We start from the raw sequence: 23,847 nt of genomic DNA on the forward strand, positions 1-23,847 counted from the left end.
AAGCAAGGATATAATTTTTCTTCCATTGTTCATATTTTTAACTAATCTTGAGTTGATAACTAAGTAAGGCTATAATTGGTACAACTTTTGGAAAAGTAAATTGGCCATCTTTATCAAAAGTAAGGCTCAATAGAGTCTCTTCTCCCACTGCTTTGAATTAACCTGAAGATACAGGTCACAGATGAGCAGAAATGCACACATGGGCTGTTCAGCACAGCATGAAAGGGAATTACAAAAAAAAAAAAATTAGAAATGCCCTAAAAGTCCACTGGTGAGGACAAAGAACTGCCATAAAATAAGATGTCTGGGTCTCCATGTGCAGAACCAGAAGAAATTTTAGGTGGGAAAAGCAAGTTGCAGAACAGAATCATGGTATAATCTATTTGTTTAAAAAAAAAAAAAAGAAGAAGTGGAAGGCGTGCTTGTGTGGCTCAGTGGGTGAAGCGTTCAACCCTTGATTTTGTCTTAGGTCATGACCTCAGGGTTGTAAGATCGAGCCCCACGTCGGGCTCCATCCTGGGCACGGAGCCTGCTTGACATTCTTTCACTCCCTCAGCCCCTCCTGCATATGTGCTTGCGCTCTCTCTCTCTTTTGAATAAATAAATAAATAAATAAATAATAAAATCTTAAAAAAAAAAATAAAGGAGTGGAAGATAAATGAATATTTATGTGAGATCCAGGGGAATCTGAGCCACTTTGTGGCTCTGTCATCACAATACAGTGATGTATTTCAAGGAAACTTCAGTCTGGAATCTTAAAATCACAGAGCAGCTTAAATCTTGACTGAAGTTTCTTGACAAGGCATCCGTGGGGAATTCCGCTTAAAGTGCACAGCCAAACCTCAGAACTCCTCCGCTCAAATCTTCCTCAGAAGTTCACAAAATAGCGTCTCTGTCCTCAATCTCTAATCTCATTATTCTCTCAAGAGATCCCCAGGTGTTTTCCCCAAATTCAGCTTGTCCTGGTGTATGTATGTGTCTGGAGGGTAGGTGCATTCAGACTGCCTGGGAGGTGGGGGAGTGGGAGTTGGAAGGGGGGACACCTTCTTACAGGCTCTGTCCCTGCCATCATTACTTATGGATGCATGTTTTATCATTTTAACCCTATGATTTAAGGCAGGTTTTTTTTCTTGTCATTTGTCTTGTTACCCTGTTTTGTGGCACACAGACTTTTGTGTGTGGGGTGTTCCTTACCTATTTGAATTTTAAACAAGCCTCAACAAATTTATAAGGATTGAAATCCTACAACATAGGTTCTCTGATCACAATGGAATGAAATTATAAATCAATAACAGAAGGAAGTTTGGGAAATTCACAAATATGGGGAAATGAAACAACATGCTCATAAGTAATCAGGTTAGGGTAGAAATCACAAGAGAAATTATTAGAGCATGCTTCAAGGTGAATGAAAACAAAAACACAACATGTTAAAATTTAGGGAATGCAGCTAAAGTAGAGCTTAGGAAATCTCTAGCTATGATCATCTGTATTTAAAAAGAAAGATCTCAAATCAATAACCTAACCTTCCATCTTAAGAAACTAGAAAAAGATAAACAGACTAAACCCAAAGCAAGCAGAAGGAAGAACAAAGATTAGAGCAGAAGTAAATGAAATAGAGACTAGAAAAACAAGAGAGAAAATCAGTGAGCCCAAAAGTTGGTTTCTAAAAAAAATCAACAATATTGGCAAACTTTTGCTTAAACTGGCCAAGAAAAGTAAGAGACAAGGCTGAAGTTACTAAGATCAGGAATGAAAAGGGGACATCATGGCCAATTGTACAAAAATAAAAAGAATTATGATAGAATACCAAGCACATTGTACACCAACAGATTCAGTAACCTAAATGAAGGGCATAAATTCCTGGAAAGATAAATTCCATCTAAACTGGCTCAAGAAGGAATGGAAAATCCGAACAGAATTACAAAAAGTAGCTACATTGAGTTAGTAATCCCAAAACTCCCTCAAAGAAAAGCCAGGCCCAGATAGCTTCACTGGTGAGTTTTACCAAACATTTAAAGAATTAACATCAACCTCACGAACGCTTCCAAAAAGTAAGAGAGGAGGCAATATTCCCCAGTCCAATCTAGGAGCCCAGCATTACCCTAAAACCAAAACCAGAGATACCACAAGAAAACTACAGACCAATATCTCTTTATGAATACAGAAGTTAATCCTCAACAAAATATTAGCAAACCAAATCCAGTAATAGATAAAAACATGACTAGCTGGGATTTACCCAAGGATTGCAAGCTTGGTTTAATATCAATCAATGTAATATATCGAAGTAGCAGAAAAAAGGAGGAAAAAAACCACATGATCATCTTGACACAGAAAAAGCATTTGACAATATCCAACACCCTTTGATGTTAAAAAAAAAAAAAAATTCAGTCAGCCAGTAGAAGGGAACTTCCTCAACCTGATAAGGTACATCTATTAAAAATCCACAGCTAACATCATATTTAATTATAAAAGATTGAATGCTTTCTTAACAAAACCACAATCTCTAGTGTCACAAATTCAATCAACATTACACTCAAGTGTCTAGCCAGCATAATGAAATAAGAAAAAGAAATAGAAGGCATCCAGATTGTAAAGAAATATGTAAAACTATCTGTATTTGGAGATGACATAATATTTTCTACAGAACATCCTAGGGAATCTACCAAAACTTAGAACTAATAAGTCAGTTCAGCAAGTTTTTAAGATACGGGATCGAAATGTAAAAATCAGTTGTACTCTACATATACTTTCAATGAACAGCCTGAAAGTGAAATTAAAACACATTAGTAGTAACACCAGAACGAATAAAACGATTGAGAATAAATGTAACAGAAGAATTACAAGATTGATACACTGAAAACTACAACGCATGGTTGAAGGAAGTTACAGAAACCCTAAATAAGTGAAAAAACCATCCTGTGTTCATGGGTTGGAAGACTTAGTCATGTTAACATGGCAGTAATCCCAAAATTGGTCTGCATATGCGGTCTTTATAAGAAATCCCAGCTGAAAGAGTCACAGAAACTGACAAGCTGATCCTAAAATGTATGTGGAAACAAAGGAGACTCGATAGCCAAAACGATCTTGAAAAAGAACAAAGTTGAAGGACTCACACTACCTGATTTCAAAATGTGCTACAGAGTCGTAATAATCAAGACAGTGTGGGATTGGCGTAAGGGTAGACATAGAGATCAGTGGAAGAGAATTAAGAATCCAGAAATAAACCCCTGCATTTACGGTCAGATGATTTTTGTTAAGAGCACAAATGTAATTCAGAGGGAAGATAATCATTTTTTTCAACAAATGGTACTGGGACAGCTGGATATCTATGTGCAAAAAAAAAAAAAAAAAAAATTTCACACATTGTAAATTCACCATCTTAGGGCACACAGTTCAGTGGTTTTTAATATATTCCTGACATCACGCAATAGTCATCAGTCCTCTAAAGGTAAAAAATACTTTGATCCCTCCAGAAAGAGACCCTGTCCCCAGGAGCAGTCCTTCTCTACCTGTCCCTCCCCCAGCTGATAACAACCACAAATTGACTTTCTGTCTCTGTAGCTTTGCCTGTTCAGGACATTTCATGTAAATGGAATCAGTGGATTTTATGATATGTGAATTATACTTGATAACACTTATACTTAATAACACTATAGTCAGATTTATTAGTCTTTTATTGCTACTGGGTTTTGAGTCACAGTTAAGAGGCTACACTCTCCTAGGTTAAAAGGGAATTCACCTGTTTTCTTCTATTGCTTCTGAGATTTCATTTTTTTTACATTCGTCTGTCTGATCCATGTGGAACCATCCTGGTTTCTCGGTGAGGAATGGATCTGACCGTGTCTCTCCCATGTGCCCCCCCCCCACACAGTTGTACATAACACCATTTATTAGCATGCTCTTTTTGGGGAAGGTTGCCCTGACTCCTGTCCTGGGCCACTCTCCTCTTTGAGAAGGGACAGTGAGCATTGGTTTCCTAGCACCTTTCCTGGGAGAAAGTATCAATTTGCTGGTCAGGCTTTTGATGATAACCAGTTTTTTGTTTTGTTGTTGTTGTTGTTTGTTTGTTTGCTTGTTTGTTTTTTTAATCACAGTCATTTCCTAACAGAGATTTTCCAGTGATTAACCAAGCAGTTAACTCTGAACACTGCCTTCAGGATTAAAAACTATATTAAATATAAGGTTACCTCTTACATGGGAATATTATCGGGCATTTCCCATGCTTTTAAATAAGATCATTGCCTTGGCCTGAATATTTGTGTCCCCTGAAACCTTCCTCGCCAAGGTGATGGTATTAGGAGGTGGGTCCTTTGGGCCTTGATTGAGTCACAAGGATGATAGGATTAGTGTTCTGGCAGAAGAGACCCCACAGAGCCCCCTGGCCCGTTCTGCCGGGCAATGATGTAGTGAGAGGTCAGCCGTCCAGCCTAGGGTTCTCGCTAACCACGCTAACACCCTGATTTCAGACTTTGCACCTCCAGAATGGGGAGAAACAAGTTTCTGTTATTTATAAGTCATCCAGTCTGTGGTATTTGGTTAGAGCATCCCTGATGAACGGAGACCAACTTAAAAGAGAGCTGTTAATCAAAATGAACTCTAAAGCCCCTTACTTGAACTTGGCTGATCTCATTCAGCAGCATTTTTAGATAAGGTCACTGCCAGAGTAAACAATGGAGGCCCCTTATGTTGGCCAGTAGCACTTATACGCCTATTTATTGAGCTTCAGCTGGGTGCGAGGCAGTGTGCACGGGTCTGGCTGTGTCCACCGGCATACACCGCACTATCTGGAATTTGGGGTGCCCAGACATTTGGGGTGCATCCATACCCCTGCTCCCCCGCAAGCTCAGGGATGCTAGAGGCAAGCCCTTTTCTCCCACTGCTTGGCCCCCACTCACATCTGACCCAGAGTTCAGTAGAGCAGATATAGAAAATCACCAGCTTGTCCATTTGAATTCACATGATTGACCTCAGATGCCAGAGGACTTAACAAGATTCTTAGACACAGGCCACATTTCACTTAATTTCAAGGGAAGATAGTAAGAGCTAGCATCAATCTAGAGCTCACTAGGGTCAGGTCATGTTCTAGCGCTTTCCATGCTAACATACTTCCATTCATTGGACCCTACAAGCACCCCTGTGAGGTAGGTGCTGCTGTGACCTCCAGGAGGCACAAGGGGGTGATATAGAGATGCTTGGCCAGCTGGGTACGAAAGGAGGGGCCAAGGCCTTTCCACTCTTCCACTCCTGCATGTGGCTGTGGGTACCCCGGGCCTCCTCCTCCCACAGCGTGTTTTAGTCCTGGGATACCTTCATGGACTGGAAAGTCCCGGAGTATGATCTTGAAACAGTCTAGATTTTGACCTGACGTGAACCCCACTGCAGCTCTGCGGGAGCAGGTTTGGGGGGGGAACACATGCAGGCAAGGCCATAGGGCCAGAATGAAGCCATTCATGGAAAGTAAATCCAGAAAGGCCTGAAGACCTCCTTCTCCTCTTTTACCCAGAGAAGTCGGTGCCCACCGTGCACATGTTGAATGATACTGCTGGTGAGCAAGAGTGTAGGGGAACCCCTTACTGACAGAAGGAGAGCTCTGGAGGTTCAACAAATTAAGTGCAAGGAGCTCTGGATGAGCAGCTCCTGTGTGCGTGGCACAGTGCGAGGCCCACGTGACTCTGAGGAAGTAGGCCCCAGGCTGCAGCACTACTGGGCAGAAAGGAGGGGGTTCAGACACTTCACAAGAGAATGGTCTTGGCCAGGCAAAAGAAGGAGAGGGGAGCCCACGGAGAGTGGCCCCCAAGTCTTCCCTGGGGAATAGCCAAGCCTGGAAGCAGGAGGAGAATTTTGATAAATGGTGAAGGGGAGTCGTCTCCTTCCAGGTGGGAGAGACACAGGAGTGAAGGCTGAGGGGGCCCAGAGTCCCCGGTGGGAAGGAGACTTCAGTGTGAGGAGGGTGGGGGGCAGGAGGGTAGGCTTCCTGCAAATAACCCCCATTTGTGAGCCCGTCTTTTTTTGGTCATGAATTTTACAGTAGTTTTTTAATGTGTCTTTTTGTCATTGTTTTTACAAGAGGTGACAAGATTCAGACACAAACCCATGTCAAGACCATGCAGCCATTAAGCAGCCAAGAAGCTAGGACCTGAACCCAATCCGAGTTGAATGGCATTTCCATTAGCACATTCTAGCATCGTTCATAGCTTTGGGGACACCACTGGAAAAATCTGGCTGCCTCATGCTTCATTTCCCTCTAGGCTGAGATCTTTTCTCCCTTCCCTTGTGCCCATCCTTGTTAAGAGGAAGAAGTTGGATTCAGCCAGAAGTTCTACTTTGCTAACCTGAAAAGTATATTTTTAAAAACCACTCCTCCATGTCAGCAGTTCCAGAAGGAACTAGAAAATAGAGCAAAGGGGAGGGATCCCCTCAAATTCCACCACATAAAGAAAACAGAGAGTTACCTACCATCTTGGGGTCTTTCCTTCTGTCGGTCTATCTGACAGAAAGACAGTGTCCCTCCATGTGCTCAACACCATAAGCATTTAGAATGCATTAGGTCCTTGGCATAACCACCCTTCTTTGCTCTGCAAAACAATCAGTGCCTTCATACTTTTTTTTTTTTTTTTTTTTTTTGGCATCGTGTCTTTAAATGTGTGGAATTATTCCCTTGGAAATCAGTTGCCCAGAAGCCGGACTGTTGTGATAAGGGGTGGCCTTCAACCCTCCGTGTTTATAAACACAATCGTCTCCCCACAGTGTGACTGATTTCTATTTCTGTCCTCAGATTCTGCCATCTTATATTATGTATTAAATAAAGGAACTGTCTTACTTCTGTTATTTTTATTTCCCCAGAAGGATGGTTCCTCTTTCTTTTACCAGGGCAAGTCCCAAGTCTCTTGAGCCTGGTTTCTGTGGTAGATGTTTAAAATCTGGGAAGAAGATAGTCTCACACGCTAGCTTTTCCTTCCGTTTCCATCTAGCTGTGTCCCCGGGGTCTAGATCAGTGTATACTGGATGTATGATATTTCTAGAATGAAGGAGCATTTGAAGGAGCATAAATGAATTTTTGGAAGAGGAACTAAGCAAGGAAAGAATTCGTCTTTGTAGCTCTGTACTCTGTATTGCTGTGTTTCTCTTCCGCTGTCCCAGAAAATTCATGGAGGAGTTGATGTCCATCATTTCCTCTGGTTTTTTGCATCTAATGAGATAGGATCATCTCACCTTTTAGCTCCTATGTGTTTGCCAAGCACATAATGTTCTGGATAGGCAGGATATGTTTGGCTGAGAGCGCACAGCCTGGGGAGTTAGGGGTCGGACTTCGGTGGCAGGTGTTGGGGACAGGTCCAAGTCCCATCTCCGCTGTGGGGAGCTGAATAGGGGGAGTTTCTTTGATGCCTCAGAGCCCTGGGCAGCTCATGGAGGGTGGTGATGACATCCCTTACATCATCAGGCAGAACTCGATAAATGGCACTGATTACTGGCATACTAAATATTATTACTAGACCATTTTATTTTATCTTTAAAAATCTGCGACATGCTTACAGATTATTGTCCCAAGGGGTTTTCTTGTTCTCTGGCTTTTCCCAGAACTGAAACAATTGGTTTCTCCAACAGTTGGTTCCTTCAGCTTAGATAGGGCCATCATGAAGTCAAGGTGGAAGCAGTCAAACGTGGACTGGATGTCTTTCATCTTGTAATTTCTTTTTTTTTTCATTTCAAAGTCAATGCACACTTGGTGAGGAACAAAAATACCAGAAAGCTCAGAAAAACCCAAATTAAAAAAAAAAAATTCCACTCATTGCTCTGCTGAAGGCAGGTAACATACATGGAATGTTAGGCTTTCTTTCCAAACAGAGAAAGAGGCAGACTCAGTGTTTATAAATGAAAATAATAGACTTTCACATTAGAAACCTTTCTTTCTTTTAATCCCATATTATCTACCAACTTGGAGTAAATTCTCTTATTTTGCATATTTTCAGATGGTGTCACCCAACTGTTAGGTATTTCCCCGTGATGCTTCCGTCTGTGCCCATATCTTACACTTTTAAGTTAATGTTATGGAAGCATTTTTCGTTATTAGTCTTCATTATTATCTGTTGTAACATCTGCATCCTGGCTTCCCTCATCTATAAAATGGTAGCCATGCAGAGTGTCGCCGTGAGCATTAGATTAAATGACAAAAATCGAGCACCAGTCAGCACTGGGCACCTAGACGTTGCCTTTACCATAAGCCATTCACTAATTCCCTGATATCAGCCATTTCCGGGGTTAGCGGGTTCTTCCCTCCGATGTAGGTAACTCGGCTGGGCTGCGTCATACCTTAGGAATGACTCTTTCTGGGTGTGCCCTGTTATTTCTTCCTAGAACAATGGGGTCTTGTTAATATTGTCCTATTGCTTTCTGAAACAGCCATGCAATTTGTCCAGCCTCCCACAATAACAAACGTCACCGCACTCTAACCAGCAACGAAGGTTAGAATTTATTAGATTTTTCACTGTGCCCGGTGGGCATCACATAGCATCAGGTGATTAATTGTATATATATTTTTTATTTCTAATGAAAATAGCATTTTTACTTGCGCTTCTCCCTTGTGTGAGCTGTTTGTATCTATAACTGCACATCCCTCTTCTATTAATAAAAACCCATTTGGTGAGAAGATCCACAGAGAAGTTGTGCATCTGTGCTGCGAGCCTCCGAGGTACGGGAAGCACTCAGCCTCCCTTGCCAGAGCCCAGCGCTGTTCTGCGTGAGCCATGAGCCAGGATGCCTTCGCTCCCTGCGCTTTCTTTGCTGATGCTGGTCCATCCAGGCGGCCCCGCGTGATGGGGCTGAGCCCCAGCCATCTGGAGCTGCTGAGGAATTATCACTGGGGGTCACCCTGGGGGTCATGTCGCCCTCCACACACCCCCAGCCTCTGCCTCTTCCTCGAATAAATAAAGGGTTGGATTTCACCGTAATTCGACCCAGAGATGAAAACCGCTTACTGAGGCTAAAATCCTAGAGTAATAATAGCTGCAGAGAAAGAAGCACCCTTCCAGCTGAAGGCTGGGAAACCTGGAGCTACAGCAGGTGAGCCCCTGCAGAGCCAGGAGGGTGGTATCCCCTCCGGGGAGGGACGGCCCCCGCCCCCTGCATAGGGACTCGGAGGACGATGGCACGGCAAGGTCCTTGAGCAAATGTGACCAGGTCAGTAGCATACTGAAGTTTACTTCTGCTTGCTTTGCTGTGAACTGGAGCTTGGTAGAGATGTTTTTACTTTTTGCTACTCTATTGATAGAGATGAAGATAATAAAAAAAAATTCATGGGTGTGCAAGTAAAATGTGTCTTTTCTGGGAGATACCTAGGATGCAACAGATTTTGAATTGACAGACAACATTGTCTTTCCATCATATGTGTTTTCTTTGGAGGCGAAGAGAGAATTAAGTATAATATATGTTATATATGTCTATAACATAATCTATATAATTATAACATAATTATATAATAGTAATATAATTATATATTGTTACATGATCATATATATGTGTATATATATATGTATGTATGTATATATTCTTATATTACCTCTCTATTGTCCCTAGATTTGTAGGAAAAAAAACGGTAGAGAGAGAATTTTATTCTGATTTTTGGGTCGGGAGGGATGACATCAAATGCTGTTCTTAAAGGAAAGGTAAGACTCTCCTTAGGTTATAAGGACAGAACAACAACAACAAAAAGGGTGTGAGAACAGGACAGACTCTGCACCGACAAACAAAGGAGGACTCTTTAAGGGGGGACATCCACAAGGAACTGTGCATGTAAGGGACATGGCTTTTATAGTGGACATCACTATAATATTCATGGAATTCTATTTTACTGTTTCTCCCAAATAAGAGAATAATTCCCATTAGTTTTCTATAGTCAAAATAACTTGTATTTCTAGAACCTGAATTACAGAAATGATATTTAGACACCCGGTCATTGGCAACCAAACCTATTTCTCTTCAAAATGCCCAAATCTGAGCACATACAGTGTTACTGAAAGTATTTGTTTATAAATAGAATATTAAATGGAAAGTGATTATCGAGGACTAAATAATGTCCTCATTGCACAGGCTTTTAAATATTGTTTTAACCCAATACTTCTTCATATAATGAACTTTAATTACTGTCCCTGTCCAGCATATTCAAATATTAAATACCATATTAAATACCAGGCTTTGTAGATATTAACATTTGTCGCCAACTGCAGATGTGTTGTCCATTTACCCCCTCATGGCTGACAGTACATGTTTCTTATCTTCTTAATAATTCTATTATTATAGAATAGGGCTGAATCCATAACCCTAGCCATCCACTGTATTTGCAGTGTTCTCTCACTGACTCCTACTTCTAACGAACAAACTCCTAAAATCAAGCAAGTAACACTACCAAAAAAAAAAAAAAAAGTGCCCTTGGTTTTTTCCCTTCTGCTCCTTTACTTGGTAACTTACTTCACTAGCATATTAATTTTGCATTAAAAGCAAGTGAGATGCCTATTTGTAGTGTGTGTCTCTATCTATCTATGGAATGTTTATTGCTATATAAGAAAGTAATGACGTTGTAATGGAGAACTGAAAGGAATTTTTTTTTTTTTTAATTTTGAAGCTGAGTCATTCTAATGTTCTGTGATTGTTTTCCTATGGGTTCTAGTTGCTTCTTTGGCACATTAATATTTTCTTGAAATAGAATACATTTGAGTGTTTATATTTTTAATATGAGTTGTATATCCATGTGAGAAAAATATTGAGAACTGTCCTATTTACTGAATACAAGAATTTAATATGGACAGTGGTTGAGAAATAGGCACAGATCACAAAATAATCTCTCATAGGATAAATACATCCCTCCACTTTAAGTGTAAATCAGAGGTCACCAGTTCTCAGCTACAAAACTGTACTATTTGGAGGAAAAGTACTACAAAAGTAAATATTTACCTCTAAGAAAAGGTGTATTATGGTGGGGAAGAGAGGTTTCTGCTTTTTCCATGATGTAGTTCTATATTTTTATTTTCAGTGAGAATGTGTTGTTGTATTACTTCTGTAATCTTTTTAAATTTTAAAATAGTTTTATTTAATTCCATTAAATAAATTCATTTAATTCCATTATGGGGAACTTGGAAAATAAAGAAGAAAAATCTTCTCTAATTCCATTATTAATTCTATCCCAGCCCACCCTTAATACTCACTATTAGCATTGTGGTCTTTTTTTCCTCCCCTTTTCAATATAAATATATGTTAACCATTCTCTTTATAATTTCAGAAAATTAAAAGAAGTTGGCAGATTAAATTAAATGCATGTGCACAAGGAGATGTTTCCCCATAATGTCCTCCCAGCAATTCGATTGTCCTAGAACCCTCAGTGACGGTGCACCTGCGCGATCCACACAACCTAGGAAAATCACATTCAAAACTGAAAACACAGCAATATTAAAAAATATATAAATAGAATCGAGCAGAGTCTTGGCTCTGATTACCTCATTTACTGCACATATGCTGCATTATTTAAAAGTCAAGTGAAAGTAAAATCCCCCGTGTAATTTTTTTTTAAGATTTTATTTATTTATTTGACAGAGAGTGCAAGTAGGCAGAGTGGCAGGCAGAGGCAGAGGGAAAAGCAGGCTTCCTGCTGAGCAGGGAGCCCTGTGAGGGACTGGATCCCAGGACCCCGGGATCATGACCTGAGCTGAAGAAGGCAGACATTTAACTGACTGAGCCACCAGGCACAAGAATTTGACACGCACCCTAACTCCCTTCTCGGAGTTGCTTAACTGGGACTGAAGGTAAACTGTTTTTATTTATGTTCCTACAGTAAACAGAAGAGGTCATTTCATACTTGCTTGTACCCACACGTGCGCGTGCATGCGTGCACACACACACACACACACACACACACACTTGTATTTTGCAGAGAGAAGAGAAATATTTAATTTTTAAAGATGAGCAATGACATAATTAAGTGCCTCTTCTAATGCATGCTGTTGCTTTTGATTCTGCCTCCTCGCAACCTGCCAGCGCCTCCCTCCTTCCAGCCAGCTCTCCGATGTCCCAGGGTCTCTGATGGTGAATAATTAATGGGATCCCTAGCGTGTGATGGGGAGCAAGGCTGCCTTACTCAGAAGTGTGGCCACTTACACACTGAGTCGTTTTCTGATTGCTCTTTGCAAAAATACTCAGACACAGTCATCTTGCACTGGTGTTTCGTGAATGGTGCTGAGTGTGTGTGATACATTAGCCACATAAGTGAACGGTTGTAAAGACCCCAAACAGGTTCAAGAGCCTTTACAGTAAGCAGATTGTCTTTGCCTTTCTACAGAGCAGGATTTTTTTCTGCCCCATTGGTGGAGCTCATTCAGGATACCATATGGTGAGCCCTGCATTTAGGGTATGACATTTTGATTCACTTCTCTCTACATTTTCTTAGGAAAAATATTAAACATAGAGTTGAAAGACTCGAACTATGTACATCCATTACCCACCACCTAAAGTCTACCATTAACCTTTTCTAAAACTGCTCTCTCACATTCTGTCCATCTGTCCATCCCTCTATTCATCCATCAATCCAGTATTTTCAGTGCATTTCAAAGAAAGTGGCAAGCATCTGTATACTTCCCCCTCACAATCTTCAGCATTCGTGTTTTTGACTACAGTTCAGTATTGTTTATATAGCATTTGGGGATAAAATCCGTATAGAGCAAAATGCACAACTCTTCTTTAGACCATTTGGTCAGTTTTGACAAATAACACCAGTGTAATGAAAAAAAAAATCAGTTTCCTTGTGCCCCTTCCCTAGTAAACTTCACGCCTGACCCTGCCTCCAGGAAGCACTATACTGACTTTTTTCCCCCACCCGTTGATTAGAATGTCATATAAATGGAATCCTCTTGTGCAATCATTCTTTCACTCAGCATTATGTTTTGAGATTTCCTGCCACTCATTTCACAGATCAGTATTTCATTCCTTTTTATTGCTGAAGAGTCACTAAACCACAGGCGTCGTCAATCTGTTTTCCTGCCGATGGACACTTGTGCTATTTACAGTTTGGAAAGGCTATGAATGAAACTGCTCTGAAAATTCTTGGATAGGTTTTTTAGACCTATTTCTCTCTGGTAAATATCTGAAAATAGATGTGCTGGATCGGAGGGTAGCTGTATATTTAGTTTTACATGAAACCACCAGACCTCTTTCCAAGCGGTTATACCATTTTATACTCCAGCCAATAAGCTAGGAGTGTTCTCGTGGCTCCGTATCCTCACCAAGTACTGGGAGACTTTTTAAATGTTAATAATTCTGCTGGGAGTGGACTGGTGTCTCCTTCTGGTTTTAATTTGTATCTCCTTGATGACTAATGATATTGAGCATTTTGTTTTGTTTTGTTTTAAGGTTTTATTTATTTATTTGACAGAGAGAGAAAGTGCACACAAGCAGGCAGAGTGGTAGACAAAGGGAGAAGCAGACTCCTGCTGAGCAGGAAGCCCCAGGTGGGGCTCAATCCCAGGACCCCAGTATCATGACCTGAGCCAAAGGCAGATGCTTAACTGACTGAGCCACCCAGGTGCCCCGATATTGAGCATTTTTAATACCTTCTGTTCCAATCTTTGCCCATTTTGTAGTGGGCTATCCTTTATTATTGAGTCATAGGAGCCCTTTGTGTATTTTGGATACCATTCTCTCCTTTTTGGGGGGAGGTGGGGGGTTATGTTTTATAAATATTTTCTTCCTGTATATGACTTGCTTATTCATTTTTAAATGGTAGAGCAATCTTTTCATGTGCAGAAATTTTAAATTCTGGTGAAGTCTGATTTAGCAGTTTTTCCTTTCATAGTTCTTGTTTTCTCTGTCCTATCTAAGAAACATTTGCTGCCTCTCAAAGCATAAATGTATTGTCATTTTTTTCCCCCTAGAAGTTCCTTAATTTTAAACTTTATGTTAGGTCCATGGTCCATCTCGGGTTAATGCTTGTGGGTGGTAGGGAGTGGGAGTCTGGGTTTCTTTTCACTTATTGTAGATGTCCAGTTGTTCCAGCGCCGTTTGTGGAAAAGACTGCTTTTCTCATTATATTGCTTTGGCACTCTTGTCCAAAATCAATTGGATGTACAAGTATGAGTGTATTTCTCAACTCTCTATGCTGTTCCATAGATTTATCTGTCTATACTGGTACCACAATGTCTTGATTACTGTAGGGTTGTTTTTTTTTTTTTTTAGAGAAAGAGACATGAGTTGGGGAGGGGTGGAAGGAGAGGGAGAGAAAGAATCTTAATCAGGCTGCACACTCAGTGCAGAGCCTGACATGGGGCTCGATCCCACAACCCTGAGATCATGACCTGAGCTGAAATCAAGAGTTGGACACTTACCCCACTGAGTCACCCAGACACCGCCTGATAACTACAGCTTTATAGTAAGTCTTGAAATAGTCAGTGGTAGGGATGGTAGACCAGTGGTATACATCTTCCAGTTGTATTCTTTCTCAAGATTACTTGATATTTAAGATTCTTTGAATTTCTGTACAGTCTTGAAGATCAGATTGTTAATTTCTATTTTTATTAAGAGATTTTATTTATTTATTTGAGAGAGAGAGAAAGATAGCAAGAGAGAGTACAAATAGAGGAGAGAAGGAGAAGCAGACTCCCCACTGAGCAGGGAGCCTGACTCAGGGCTCGATCTCAGGACCCTGGGATCATGACCTGAGTCGAAGGCAGACACTTAACCAACTGGGCCACCTAGGTTCCCCCAGATAGTTAATTTCTATCCCCCAAAACCTATGAGAACTATGGCTGGGATTTTATTGAACCTATAGATAACATGGGGAAGAATTAACATATTAAGAATATTGATTCTTCTAATCCATGAATGTGGGATTTCTTTCCATTTATTTGGGTCTTCCCATCTTTTGTTAAATTTGTTTCTAAGTATGTAGTTTTATGCTATTGTAAATAAATTAATTTTTTTTCCTAAAAGTTAGCTGCTATAGTGTGATTTGCTTCTGTGATAGGAATATTTGGAAGCCAGCCTTGCTCAGCATGATTTTCACATGAGAAGAAGATTCTTTTTTGTTCATTCCTTCAAAGAGGCCACAGAGAAATGGAGCGGGTTCACCCCAGCCTGAGAGCTAGGGGACCAAACTTCTGTTCAGGCTTGCCTTTTACTGACTGTGTGGACCTGGCCAAGAATGGTTAGAACTCTCTCCCTATTTCACCCAACATGATAAGAACATAACTCCTCATTCTTTGGAGTCTTTTAAGGAATATTACTTAGCTCAGTGAGTGCAGGAGCTGACTTCCCTTACTTCTGCATCTTCAGTACCCGATATAGTGCTCGGCCCATCACAGCCACTCAGTAGATGCCCCAGCGTTCTGCCTCTTGGCCTCCTGCAAAGCTGACCCCGCCTGCTAAATACTTCCAGCTGCTCAGTTGTTGTGGAGCAGCCTGGCCCACCTTCCACCCCGTACAGCCAGTGTCCACTATTAGAGAACAGCAAGATACTGACCGATGGCTGAGCCACATTGCAGATAACCCAATGGCAGAGTCAGGAGACATCCTAGGGACACCCTGCGCCAGGGTCCCAAGACCCAGAGTTTCAGGGGATTGCCAAGATCATAATGTGGCATACTCATGCAAGGGCTGGTTTGGATGAGGGCTGCTGATTCTAAATCCCATGGCCTTAGTGGGGTTCTCTAGGCAGAGAGGGGCTAGATTTCCAAATCCCTAGTATGAGGCCTTTCTTTCTACCACCACTGGATACTATATTCCCATGAGGGAGACTGCAGGGGGATAGTTTGGCTGGACCACCCATTCTCCCACCAAAGTCCCTGCTTCTCTGTTCCTGTTAGAGAGATCAGCTTGGCTGTCACCAGCCAGACAACCATCCTAGGTGTCCTGGACCCCCTCCATGACAGCACAGTGTGGCTGTGCAGACAGCTAGGCTGAGCACCAGCCCCACACTGGAAGTACCCCCATGCCCCCACCCTGGCCCAGGGCTGCAGGTCCCGGGGTCTGCTGTCATCCATGACACCGGCATTATTTCAGGCCCGTCCCTTTCTCTTTCTAAAGCCTCGGATGGATGTCATAGAGAGCACGTGTGGCTCTTCTCCCGTGATCCCCATGAGCAGCCCTGCCCAGTGACGGTGACCTGGCATGTGTGCTTCTGTCTGCCTAGGTGCTGAGGACATGGGCAGCAAACCGTCCACACCAGGCGGTGACCCCACAGCACAGTGCCCCAGGACAGAAGGCATTCATGCTGCATACAAGCAAGGAGACCCCAGCAGGGCCCGGCACCTGCTCCGAGAGGCTTGCGATGAAAGCACATCCCAGCTGGAGAAGGTAGGGTCGATGCTGGCTCCTCAAGCCAGGCTGGGGATCTGGCTTGGACTAATGTTACCACTCATATTATTTCTTTTGTTATCATCATAGTCTTAATGGGGATCTTTTAAACCTCCTTTCACATGAAAACGTATGGTTGCTGGTCCTTTCAAACCAACTTCTCAACCTGCCACCATCCATGCACACCCTTTCACCTTCCCAGAGGACAGAGGAGTAACAAATGTGAACACCGAAAGGCCGATCTGAAGGTTCAACTTATTGTAGTCTTTTCACTTGTCTTCCATTATAAAAATAGCACATGCTGAAAAAAAGAAAACTTAGAAATATGTAAAAGTAGAGAGGAAGAGAAAAAGAAAGTAACCTTATTCTTAATGCATCCAAACAGTCCCACTTAACAGTTTCGTTATATTTTCTCTCCGTCTGCTGATCTGTGCATATGTTGTTGTTTCTGATATAGATACAGTCATATTGTATATATAGATTTGTATGCTGCTTATCCTGACATAATGTTACATCAAGCGTTTCCCATCTGGTTATAAATTCTGTAAAGGAAGAAAGGTTTTTATACTTCACTTGAGTTGATAAAACACTGAACCAGTAGAATTATTAAGATATGTATGTAATACCAGGAGCAACCACCTTAACAATACAAAGAAATACACTCAAAAACACTATTGACCGATCAAAATGGAATTTTAAAAATGTCTCAGAAACCACAGAAAGGTGGGGGGAAAATCAGAAAAATGAAAGAGCAAACAGAAAACAAAACAAAAAAATTGCATGACAGACTTAGATTTAACATATAAATAACTAGCTATATTTAACATTATTAGTCCAAATACATAAACTTAAAGAGATTGCAGAGTATATTTTATTTTTTTAAGACTTTATTTATTTATTTGACACAGAGAGAGAGATCACAAGTAGGCAGAGAGACAGGCAGAGAGTGAGAGGGAAGTAGGCTCCCAGCCAAGCAGAGAGCCTGATGTGGGGCTCAGTCCTAGGACCCTGAGATCATGACCTGAGCTGAGGACAGAGGCTTAACCCACTGAGCCACCCAGGAGCCCCTGCAGAGTATATTTTTTAAAAAAACATGAGCAACTATATGCTGCCTATGAAAAACTCACTTCAAATAGGATAAATGTAGTTTGAAAGTAAATGGATAGAAAAAGATATACCATGCAGACATTAATCAAAAGAAAGGAGTGGCTAAATATCAGGTAAAGTAGACCTCAGGGTAAAGGAAATTACCATGGACAGGGAGGACATTTCATAATGGTGTAGGGGTCCGTCCACCAAGAAGACATAGCAATCCTAAATGTGCATGCACCAAACAACAGCGCTGCAAAATAACAAAACAAAAACTGATATAACAGAAAGGAGAACTAGATAAATCTGCAATAATAGTTGGAGAGTTTGACGCCCTCTCTCCACAAGTGCTAGAACAACCGGGCAGAAAATCAGCAAGGACACAGAACTTACCACCACCAACCAACAGAACTGAACTGACATTTATGAAACATCCCACACAACAAAAGCAGAATGCATCCTTTTCAAGGGTCTGCAAACCATATCTCAAGATAGAGTGCATATTCCAGGCCACAAGGTAAACCTCAGCACGTTATAAAAGAATTAAAACCAGACAGAATATGTTCTCTAACTTCAGTGGAATCAAATTGGACATTTATAACAAAAAGATAATAGGAAAATCTCCAAGCACCTGGAAACTAATCACAAACTCTGAAATAATCCATGGGTCAAAGAGAAAGTCTCAACGGAAATCCCTAAAAAAAAAACACAAAACATTGAACTAAATGAAAATGAAAATGCATGTCAAAATTCATAGGGTGCAGCTAATTCAGTGCTGAGAGGGAAATTTATAGCACTAAATACTTCCATTAAAAAAAGAAGAAAAATCTCAAAGTAGTAATCCAAACTCACACCTGAAGGAACTACAAGAAGTCACAAAATGAATCCAAAGCAAGTGGGAGAAATGCCAGAGATAAGAGTAGAAAATTAATTAAATTTAAACAGAAAACAATAGAGAAAATCAGTGAAATAAAAGGTATTTTTTTTAAAGATCAACAAAATTGACAAACCTCTAGCAAAACTAACAAAGAGAAAGATCACTAATATCAGGAAGGAGAGAGGGAATATCAGTACATACCCTGCAAATACCAAAAGGATTGTAAGGGAACAATATGAACAACTTTACACACATAAATTTGACAACTTAGATGAAATGGACCAATCCTGGAAAAACAGAAACTAAAGCACATCCTGTATAAAATATATAATTTTAATAACCCTTTAATTATTAAGGAAATTCAAGTTACAATTTAAAACTTCCTAAAAAGAAATCCCAGATGGTTTCATGGGAGAGTTCTACCAAATGTTTAAAGAATTAATACCAACTCTAAGGACACTTTCCAACACTTCTGTGAGTCCAGTGTACCTGATACCTAAAGCAGATAAAGACAATACAGAAATAAGTTCAGACCACTGTCTGTCTTCAATATAGATGCAAAAAATCTCAACATATTACAAACAGATTTCATCAGCATATAAAAAGAGTAATACACCGTGACCAAGTGGGATTTATTCCAGAGATATAAGACTGGTTCAGTACTCAACAATCAATCAATGAAGTCCTCCATTATTAATAGACTGCTATCGACTGAATGTTGATGCCCCCCCCCCAAAATGTATATGTTGAATAATGTGATGGTGTTGGGAGCTGAGGCCTTTGGAAGGTGATTAGGTCATAAAGCTGGAGGTCTCCTAAAAGGGGTTAATGCTCTTGTAAAAGATCCCATAAAGCCATGGAGCCTTATTCTGCCACATGAGGCTACAACAAGAGATCAGCCATCAGGAAGAAGGCCCTCACCTGAGCAGGCCAGCACCCTAAATCTCAGACTTCCAGCCTCCAAACTGTAAGAAATAAATTTTTGTTGTTTTTATGCCCCTTCATCTGTGGTATTTTGTTACAACAATTTGGATAAATTAAGCCATAAACTCAAGAAGAAAAATCACATTATCGTAACACTTGATGCAGAAAAAGCATTCGACTAAATGTAATACCCTCATGATAGAAACTCTTAGACAATTAAGAACAGAGGGGAACTTCTTCAACCTGATGAACAGCTAGAGAAACCTACAACTAACTTTATACTTGATAGTGAAAGACTTCTTTACCCCTAAGATTGGGAATAAGGCAAGGATATCTACTCTCAATATAATACTAGCAGTTTTATTTTAGAATAATTATACGTAATTATATTCGGTCTATTACTGGAAGTTCTGACCAGTGCAGTAAGGCAAGAAAAAGAAATAAAAGGCATACACATCTGAAAGGAAGAAATAAAACTATATTTGCAGATGACATGACAGTCTACATAGAATATCCATAAAAGAGGGACACCTGGGTGGCTCAGTGAGTTAAGCATCCAACTCTTGGTTTCAGCTTAGGTCGTGATCTCAGGGTTGTGGGATTGAGCCCCATATCAGGCTCCATGCTTAATACAGAGTCTGCTTGATATTCTCTCTCTCCCTCTCCCTCCCCCAACCTTGCTCATGCCTCCTCTCTCTCTCTAAAATAAATAAATCTTAAAAAAATAAGAATACCCATGAAATAAATTATCCATAAAAATTGATAAATTGGACCTCATCAAAATTAAAAAGCTTTTGCTTTGAGAAAAGACTGTGTTAAGAGAGTGAAAAGACAAGCTACAGACTTGGAGAAAATATTTGCAAATCTCCTATCTGATGAAGGGCTCATACCAAGTTCATACATAAAAATCTCCCAATACTCAACGACAAGAGCAAACAATCCAATTAAATAATGGATGAAACAGTTGAAGAAACATTTTGTTGAAGAGTAAGTGCAGATGGCCAATAAGTACATGAAAAGACTTAATGATTGTTCAACATCTTTAGCCATTAGGGAAATGCAAATTAAGACTAGGATGAAATATCACCGTACATTTATTAGGATGGCCAAGATTTAAAAAAAAAAAATAGTGACAACATGAAATTTTGGTGAGAGTGTAGAGAAACTCTCTCTCATACACCGTCGTGAGAATATAGAATGGAACTACCATTCTGGAAAATAGTTCAACAGTTTCTTAAAAAACAAAAAATACATTTACATTATGACCCAGCATGTGCATTCCTGAACATTTCACCTAGAGAAATGAAAACTTATGTGCACACAGAAATCTGAGTGTGATTGTTCATAGCAACTTTACTAGTAATAAAAACTGGACACAGCATAGAATTCCTAGCAGATGAATTATTGAACATACAATGGAAAATAATATAATATAGATGTAAACCATAAATATATAAGTATATAAAATATGCAAATATATAAAATGTGTAATAAAATATGTTAAAAATATTTAACATGTAATATAAATACTAAAATATGTAAAATACTAAAAATATAATATAAATATAATACTAAGCATTATAAAGAAACTCTTTGAGAAGGAGGAACCCTCTTTTTTTAATTTTTTTTTAAGATTTTATTTATTTATTTGACAGACAGAGATCACAAGTAGGCAGAGAGACAGGCAGAGAGAGAGGAGGAAGCAGGTTCCCACTGAGCAGAGAGCCCGATGTGGGGCTGGATCCCAGGACCCTGGGATCATGACCTGAGCTGAAGGCAGAGGCTTTAACCTGCCGAGCCACCCAGGCGCCCCAGGAGAAACCCTCTTAACACTGTTGGTGGGCATGCAAGCTGGTAAAGCCATTCTGAAAAACAGTATGGAGGTGCCTCACAAAGTTGAAAATAGAGGTGCTCTGTGACCCAGCAATCGCAGTACTAGGTGTTTACCCCAAATCTACAAATGTAGTGATCTGAAGTGATACCTGCATTCCACTGTTTATAGCAGCAATGGACAACAATAGCCAGACTATGGAAGGAGACCCGATGTCCACGGACAGATGAATGGACAAAGAAGATGTGGTGTGTATATACAATGGAATATTACTCAGCCATCAAAAGAAACCCCAAAATCTTGCCGTTTGCAATGACGTGGATGGAACTAGAGGGTATTACGCTAGGCAAGTACGTCAAAGGAAGACAGTTATCACGTTATCTCACTCATATGTGGAACATAAGAAACAAAACAGAGGATCACAGGGGAAAGGAGGGGAAAATAAAACAAGACAAAACCAGAGAGGGAGACAAACCATAAGAAGCTCTTAATCATAGGACACAAACTGAGGGTTGCTGGAGGGGTGGAGGGCGGGAGGATGGGGTATTCGGGTGATGGGCGCTAAGGAGGGGACCTGATGTGATGAGCACTGGCTGTTCTGTAACACCAATGAGTCACCGAAGGCGACCTCTGAAACAAATAGTACACAATATGTTAGTTAATTGCATTTAAATTTTAAAAACTAAAAAAAAAAACAAAAAACTCTTTGAAATACACAACCACTCGGATGAATCTCGAGGGCATTATGTTGAGCAGGAAATTTAAAAAAAAAAATCCCAAAAAGTCACAGTCTATACAATCCCATTTGGATAACATTCTCAAAATGATGGAACTATAATCGAGATGGAAAAGAGATTCGTGGTTGCTGGGGTTCGTGATGGTGGAGGGCGCAGGAGAGGCTGATCTCTCAATGGAGTAGTTCTACCTGGTGAAGATTACTCAAATGGATATACATGTGACAAAACGGCAGAACGATAGACCCACATTGCACTCATGTCAAATTACGGGTCTTAATCTTGAACTACAATTGTGTAAGCTGTCACCACTGGGGGAACACGGAGTGACAGAAATATGGATGCCCCTCAGGACCGTCTTTGCTAAGAATCTCTATTTCAGAGCAAAAGAGGGGAAAAAAGGGGGTGCCTGGGTGGCTCAGTGGGTTAAAGCCTCTGCCTTCCGCTCAGTCATGATCCCAGGGTCCTGGGATCGAGCCCCGCATCGGGCTCTCTGCTTAGCAGGAAGCCTGCTTCCTCCTCTCTCTCTGCCTGCCTCTCTGCCTACTTATAATCTCTGTCAAATAAATAAACAAACAAAATCTTTTAAAAAAAAAAAGGGGGGGGAGCCATAAAAAAATAAGCAAAGTATAATTCCTCTTTAATAATATATACAAACTGGCAAAAAGTGCTCTATGGTGTCAGAAGTCAGGGTAGTGGTTAGGTCGGGTAGGATGGTGACCGGAACGGGGCAGAAAAGGGACTTCTGGGCACAGATAATCTCGCATCCCTGGTCTGGTGTCCCCTACATGAATTTGTTCACTTTGTTACCATTTGTGAGACTGAACACACAGTGTGTGCTCTTTTCTGCAGGGCTGTTATATATATATGGCAGTAAAAATCGTCATGGGTGAAGTGAAAAAAATGGTTTTGTTTCAGGTGGGATTACCCATGTGTGGATGTAGATGAACACATTCTGGAAGGCTACATCAGAGCAGTTTCCTTTGCAAAAGGGCGTTAGGAAGGAGAGGCCTGGAGGGAGGCCTCCTTTGCATTTTAAACTTTTCTATGCCGTTTGAATGAAAAAACAAACAAACACATGCTATCGAGCCTCTGGGCTGTCTCTAGCTAGAGGCCAGCCTTGACCCTTCCTGCCTTCTGGTTCCTTTTGGCCTCTGGGTTGGCTCCTGTGACATCATCACTTTGTGAGGACGGGGCTTTTTAGCCTCTCACCCGCTAGAGTCTAGACTGCCGTTGGTTGTGTGTGGTGAATCATTTCATCAGCCCCTGTGGCTTTTCTCCCTAATGCAAGTGCTTTCCTGGAATGGCAGGCCTGGTGGGCCCCACCCTGGGCAGATTGGCAGGCCAGTGGGTTTTTCTTTCCTGGCCATATGGAATGCATACCTCACATGGCCAGCTCATTCATTCCACGTAGACAACGCAGGCCTCCCTCCAAGTCCCACATCTCCTGGGAAGTCTTGGACAGAGTGGAGAGAACATGGGCTTTGGCCAGACCGAGCCCAGTTCAAATCCTGGAGAGTTCTGCAGGTGGCAGACTTCCTCCTTCCTCACCCACAAGATGGAAACACGGTGTGAAAATAAATAAAGGAAACCTGATTTAAAATGGGAGTCTGGAAGCCCTGAAGGGCAAGTTCTCATGCCCAGGGAGAAGCAGCTTCCTTTCCGTAGCCCAGCAGGAAGAAGGAAGAATTTCTCCTTGCCCAGCAACAGCCCAGCTAATGGGAACTCAGTAAAACACCCCCCAGCTTCCTCCTTTCCCTTATAAAACCAAGCCCCTCTATTCTTTTCGAACTTGCCTATGGTTCACTGTAGTCTCCTTGTCCTGAATTGCAATTCCTGGCTATTCCCAATTTTTTTTTTTCAGGTAAAATAACTGTCTCCTTTTTTTTTTTTTTTTTTTTTTTTAAATCAACAGCAGATAAGACGGTTAAGACTTATCAGGACTAAGTGTGACCATATAAATAAAACCCTCCATGCAGCATCCCGCACATGATAAGAGCCTCCCTAATATATCAGTTCTCATCCCTGGGATCCTGTTGACACATCCCTGCCTGTCTCACCTG

General features: G+C 40.9%; 1 protein-coding gene across 4 annotated transcripts in view; it reads left to right on the top strand.

Moving 5' to 3' along the window:
- The window catches only part of LRRK1 (leucine rich repeat kinase 1), a 123,259-nt gene that overhangs the window by 23,337 nt on the left and 76,075 nt on the right, over window positions 1–23,847 (top strand). For 3 of the 4 annotated variants that reach the window (XM_045070739.1, XM_045070741.1, XM_045070740.1), the window contains exon 3: window positions 16,166–16,329. In XM_045070739.1, the coding sequence (XP_044926674.1) occupies window positions 16,166–16,329 (164 nt within the window). Of the gene's footprint in view, window positions 1–8,547; window positions 9,061–16,165; window positions 16,330–23,847 lie in introns of those variants that run through there. The other variant, XM_045070742.1, reaches the window with a different exon arrangement.

This window comes from Mustela putorius, unplaced genomic scaffold, assembly GCF_011764305.1.
Source record: "Mustela putorius furo isolate JIRA1106 unplaced genomic scaffold, ASM1176430v1.1 tig00003972_pilon_pilon_pilon, whole genome shotgun sequence".
Taxonomy (NCBI): Eukaryota; Metazoa; Chordata; class Mammalia; order Carnivora; family Mustelidae; genus Mustela; species Mustela putorius.